Source organism: Lupinus angustifolius, chromosome LG06 (genome assembly GCF_001865875.1).
Source record: "Lupinus angustifolius cultivar Tanjil chromosome LG06, LupAngTanjil_v1.0, whole genome shotgun sequence".
NCBI lineage: Eukaryota > Viridiplantae > Streptophyta > Magnoliopsida > Fabales > Fabaceae > Lupinus > Lupinus angustifolius.
Genome location: NC_032014.1, coordinates 31574448 through 31580447, shown reverse-complemented (window position 1 = coordinate 31580447; position 6000 = coordinate 31574448). Strand labels below are relative to the sequence as shown.

General features: G+C 28.8%; 1 protein-coding gene across 4 annotated transcripts; it reads left to right on the top strand.

Moving 5' to 3' along the window:
• On the top strand, nt 428-4592 carry LOC109351219 (transcription factor bHLH68-like). 4 transcript variants are annotated; one of them, XM_019592612.1, is made up of 10 exons: nt 431-946; nt 1199-1520; nt 1812-1886; nt 2094-2159; nt 2568-2633; nt 2794-2853; nt 3287-3331; nt 3573-3617; nt 4210-4379; nt 4431-4592. In XM_019592612.1, exons 1-9 carry the CDS (start codon nt 804-806, stop codon nt 4336-4338), a joined length of 951 nt encoding a protein of 316 aa, XP_019448157.1. In that variant the 5' UTR covers nt 431-803; the 3' UTR covers nt 4339-4379; nt 4431-4592. The 4 variants fall into 4 exon arrangements, with proteins under 4 accessions (XP_019448158.1, XP_019448157.1, XP_019448156.1 ...); XM_019592613.1 differs by lacking the exon at nt 4431-4592 and having other exon boundaries at nt 428-971; nt 4210-4426; XM_019592611.1 differs by lacking the exon at nt 4431-4592 and having other exon boundaries at nt 432-946; nt 4210-4426.

Below are 6000 nucleotides of genomic sequence, written 5' to 3'. Positions count from 1 at the left end.
TACTTCATTGTCTTTTCTGATGAGCATAGAATCTGGTTCTTCACTCAATGATATATGGAATATGTTAAAGAAAAATAACCATTATGTCTGTTTTTTATTAACTGCATTAATAATTGTTGATCTATGTGGCTAACGGTACAAGTTAATTATTATAATCTTCATTTCAACATTGTGTTTAAAAGAGGTCAAGGCACTAACACATGGACAATTCCTATATAATTTTCTGATTTGATCTTCTTATTTTAATCAGCCATTATATATATTTTGTATTTTTGTTGATTACAGTGAATTATTGGTGCAGAGAATAAAGAAAAGCAACTGACATTGAACTCAATGCTATTTTGCCCTACCTCTAATCCAAACCCTAGCTACCCCAAAATTAAAACAAAACAATCCCCAAAATTAAGGAAGTAAACAATGGTTAGTAACTACTCTTAATTTATGGCCTAAAAACAAGGGCAACCAGCTTTTCTGTTCTACTTTATAATAAAGCAAAAGCAAGCATAAAAAGGAAAAAATGAATAAATGAAAGAAAGGAAAGAGAAAGCAACACATGCAAAGTTTATCAGTACACCATCTCTTTCTTCAACAGCTAGTATAAGAAAGTTAAACATGACTCTCAAAGTTTTAGCCAAAGGCTTTGTTTTGTCTACATACAAGGAAATACCACAAAGGTGAAAGTGGAAAAAGTAGAAAGGAAAAAAGAAGATTAAAAATTCCATTTCTTATAGCTAGGTTCTTTTGAAGGCACATACATGAGTTGAAATTTTATCACAGAAGAGTCTTTCAGTGCAGCAAATTAGATGATGGCTGAGAACCCTAACTGGTGGAGCATGCATCCAGCTTCTTTGATCCCTCCACAATATGTGCTTGGATCTTCTTCAATTCCTTTCAATTCTTTGGCAGAAAACCAAGAGCCTCCTCAATCATGGAGCCAACTGCTTTTGTAATTCTTCTCTTTGGGTCTATGTGTGTTGTGTCAAGTTCAATAAATATATATGTGTGTACCTATAACTTCAACTGTTATTTTTGTTAATGTTGAAAAGCTGTTTCTTTTATTGGTTTACTACAGTTAATGAGTGAATTATGTCTTCTATGAGTGTTTATCCAACTTAGATGCCTATTATCAGTCACTTCACATGTCAAAATTTCATTTTATATATGTTGCAAAAATTTATGGATTCTGTTTGATTTTCAGCACTGGATTACATGGGGAAGATGAAAGTATGGGTCTGAGTCATTTTCAATCTAAAAAATTGGAAAACTGGGATGAACAAATTCTTGATCCATCTTCCAGAATTCCTATTTTGGATATAATAAAGCAAGAAGTTTCCCAAAGTAGCAGCTTGTATGGGCATGAAGAGTTTCAGGCTGATGGCTCATCTTGGTCAAATATGGTTCCAATTTCTTCCCCTAGGTCTTCTGTCACTAGTAGCTTCAGTAGTAATAATATACTGGATCTCACTTATAACAAGGTAGATCATAGGAAGATTAATCAACTTCCAGATCAAATATTTGAGGTAAGAGAGATCAGAGGTTCTCTTTTCTTATTTTCTCATTTCAATCTTTCAACCTTTCAACTTCTAATTTAAGCATAAATAATATGGACAACATCTGATGTCCCAAAACATGTCCCGAACCAATGATATTAAAGAAAAAGAGAAAAAAAAAATAAGAAAAACTGAAATAACATATTTTTATTGGTCGAATACATGATTTGTGACAGCATATCTTGTCCATACAATATCATATACATAGATGATCTCTTAAATATGCCTTATGTTCAAATTAATTTATATTTGTCTCTTTAGTGTAATAGCACTGCCACTGTTGGAGTTAATAAGAAGGCTAGGGTTCAGCAATCTTCAAGCCAACAACCTCTTAAGGTGACTCTCTCTCTCTCTCTCCTCTCTCCTATTCTTGCTTGGCAAGTGAGCATGTGTGTGGTTGTTCTGTCATGTGTTGTCTTTTTTAGTTGTCTTTCTCTCTTGATTGTAATATTCTTTCTGCCCTTCAATACTTGTTGGGAGAGAGAGAGAAATATATGAAATTCATGTCCTCACTTCAATGTATATATTTGCAATCTGAATCAGGTGAGGAAGGAGAAGCTAGGTGATAGAATAACAGCACTTCACCAATTAGTTTCCCCATTTGGAAAGGTAATTAACTAATCACTTGTTTAATTTTGATAATCACATGTTTAAAGTTTTGTATACTCTTGATTAATTTAAAATCACAAAGCATTGCATGCTATGATACTATATTTTTATTTGTTTTGGTTTTAGTAGTTTCTTTAAAGTTTAGTATTTTAAATTGTGATTATATTATGTTTAAAGTAAAATTGTGTGAAAATATATTTCCAATAATATCATGGTAAAGACTCTGAAAAAGAATATTATAATCAAGCTTATCATTGAGAAGTAGATTTAAAATTCTAAAAACTTCTTTTATACCCCTATATATTCACCTCTTCAGTATTTATTGAGTGGAGTTTCACTTTTAACCTTAAAGTAGAGAGAAAGATGACCCTTCATGTTGTGATATTTGATTCTTCATCACTTTTGCAGAGTGACACAGCTTCAGTGTTGTTAGAAGCCATTGGATATATCAGATTCCTGCAGAGTCAAATTGAGGTGATGTTTTCCCCACATATTATATACTCTGCCAACTATATTCAGTGAGAGCATGCATGCAGTTAAAGTTTCACCAATTTTGATGTTTCTCTTCATAACATTCTTTAGTTATAAGAGGACTTATACATTTTCATTCTCTTTTTCCTCACCTTTGTTGCAGGCACACACTTCTCCTTACTTGGACAATAATGCCTCAGAAAACATGAGGAATCAAGATTATGTAAGTATCCAAAATTATTATTTAGTACATAATTAATAGTCTCAACTATCTCATCATTAGTGATTCAAAATAAATTTATTAAGTATTAATGTATTATCTTCTTGATGATAATGTAGTTGAGACTATTGTCCATGGCAATATAATAATTTCTTATTGAATATACACGTTCCACAATTTTTATTAAGCATGTTATTATAGCAGTAAATATTAACTTGTTTAAATTAAAAAATTAAGTATTTTTAACTAAATGTAGTCTCAAACCCAAGAAATAACACAAATTATGTGAGAAGTGATGTTACATTTTACTGACACTTTACACACATGTTTGGGCAGGACAAAAATGACCTTCATTGCATGTACTAGAACATATATAAAATTAATTGAAGGGAATGTTTCTTCCTTTAAGCTTTTCCTTTTTATTTTTAAACAATAGGTACATGGAGAAACAAATTCAATATTTCCTGAGGACCCTGGTCAGGTATACTTTATTGGATCCTTCAATTCATTATAATAAAATTAGGAGAGCCACTTTTGCATTTAGTGTAATATTTTATCCACAAAAAAGGAAACCATTAAAACAACTACATAGGTTTCTTACCTTTTTATATCATTCTTTAAAAGCTAAGTGAAAAGTATGAGAAGGGTGCATTGCTTATTTTAACATAAAGAAGTGAAATTACTAATTTGTACTTACCTTTTCCTTTTTTATTCCCATGTAGTTCTTGAATGACAATGCCCTGAAAAGAAAGGGAGCTCCAAACAAGGTATGGTTTCTTTTTTTTTTATAATTCTAATGATTATCATCATTATCACCATTAGTTTCATTACAGTACAGAGAATTTGTAGAAATTGTCAAACTTTGCATGCTTATTATTTGTTGAGAAAAGACATTTACTCTATCACTTTTTAACTTTGCTTTTTTGAGTAAAAATAGAAATAGAGAACATATAAGAGTTCCTTTAATTTATTACATGTTAAGTTTTAAACACCATATACATTTCTCCCCCTTACTCTATTTTATTTTATTCAAGTGTATCAAAATTACATTATATGCTATTACAACTACCGTAAAAGTTTTACATTGTCAATTCATCATTCACTATTCATTTTTATTATTATTAACTCTTAAATAATAATACAAATGGATAGTGAATGATTACTGATTATATATATATATATATATATTATATTATCAATATATATATATATATATATATATATATTATATTATCAATATATATATATATTACACTCTTATAAAAAATATCATTTAATGTCCACAATCGTAGAAGAAACATAATTAGTATTAAAAAAATATGATTTATGTTATTTATATGTTTTCAAAATGATAATCAGGATAGAGAAGTTAAGGTAAAGGAGTTGAGGAGTAGAGGGTTATGTTTGGTCCCTTTGTGTTGCACTCATCATGTTGGAAGTGAAAATGGAAATGATTATTGGTTACCCTTAAATGGCAGTGGATTTTAGCATGCAATGCATCAATAACCCTTTTATATAGCTAAAAACATGCATGGAGGAAATTTATGGGTTGATATATACATCCCAAGGAATCAATTTGTAATAATGAAAAGGCTAGCTATATGGTTATGGGATTCATGATTATGTGGATGTGTATTTATACCTCAACAATTATGTGTATTCTCTAATGTAAGTAGGGATAACATTTGAATTACATATTGCTAAGATTTATCCAAACATTTATTAGTTCTATAAGGAAAATTTATTTATTCTTTTGTTTAAAAGTATGAACAGTGATGATTATTAATAATTTATATTTTTTTTTAGATAAACAAATATATTATAAAAGGGTACAAGAGGTGCAACACAAATAATCCAAGATTTAATTTGAATCAGATTTTCCTTTTGCCAATTTTACACAAGGAATTATGTAACTGTAAAAGTTCCATAGTAATATTTTGGACATAAACTTGAATTTGGAGTCAAGAGTAAAATCTTTTCCAAACATATGAGAAGCAAAAAGGTACAACAAAAACAAATTAAATAATCTAAATGTTCATCTTACGATAAACATAAATAAACTTCTATTCATTCTCCCCAATAATATTTCTCTATGAAACCTCTTTATTGATACACTACTTTTAATAACTTTCCAAATTAAACCATGAACCTTTGAATTAGAGCTAACATAAGTTAAGAATATTAGATGAAGCCACTAGAACTTTGATTCAATTGAGCAAGGTAAATTGTTTTTACTACATAACACCCAATTTTATTAAGATTCCACTCACATCTATCACTGAAACCACTATAAAAGAACCCTGATATTCAAATGATAAATATAAACTAAGAAGAATAAACATAAAATAGGATAATTGAGAATATGGTAGTAATCCACAAAATATAATTACATATCTTTTACAACATTTACAAATATATATCAACATATATATAATATTATTATGACAAATTGTTTAGATGCATACACGTAGAACTAATCTGCTAATTACATTTAACTATTTAAGTATCATGCTGAAACTAATCAATTAATTTCTACATGTTTATATATCCATTGTGAAGTGTGATAATCACTTGCCATCATATGCTATATCATAGTCATTTTAATATATTTCCTTTTCTTTATGGTTCTTAATTTGTTGATCGATGTGTCTTTCATGATTTCAAATTCTATGCATATGGAACATGCACACACACATGTTCTTTTTTTACACTGAAGTTTTCTATGGCAGGAGGAGTAGTCATTATATATAGCTTTGAATATATATACAGGAAAAAGATTCATTTACACTCAAATTAAATTATACTAATTACTTTTAATTTAGTCATCTATTTTCTTAAATCCAACGGACTAAATGGGTTAAACTTAAAAATTATTTAAGATTTTTCTTTATCTTTCATCATTTATTTCACTCACCCTGATAGTATGTTGAATTTAAGAAAATAAATAACTAAGATTGAGTATAATTAATATAATAAATCTCTCCTTATATATATATATTTTGTTACATCAAAGTTTTCTAAGTGGAAATTAATTACTAGCTAGTAATAGTTATCTTTTTTTTCCATCAACAAATTGTATTAAAAACAGGCTAAAGGGTCCTAATCCAATAGATGAATTAGAGATCTTTTTTAAATTGAAAAGCATGCAGG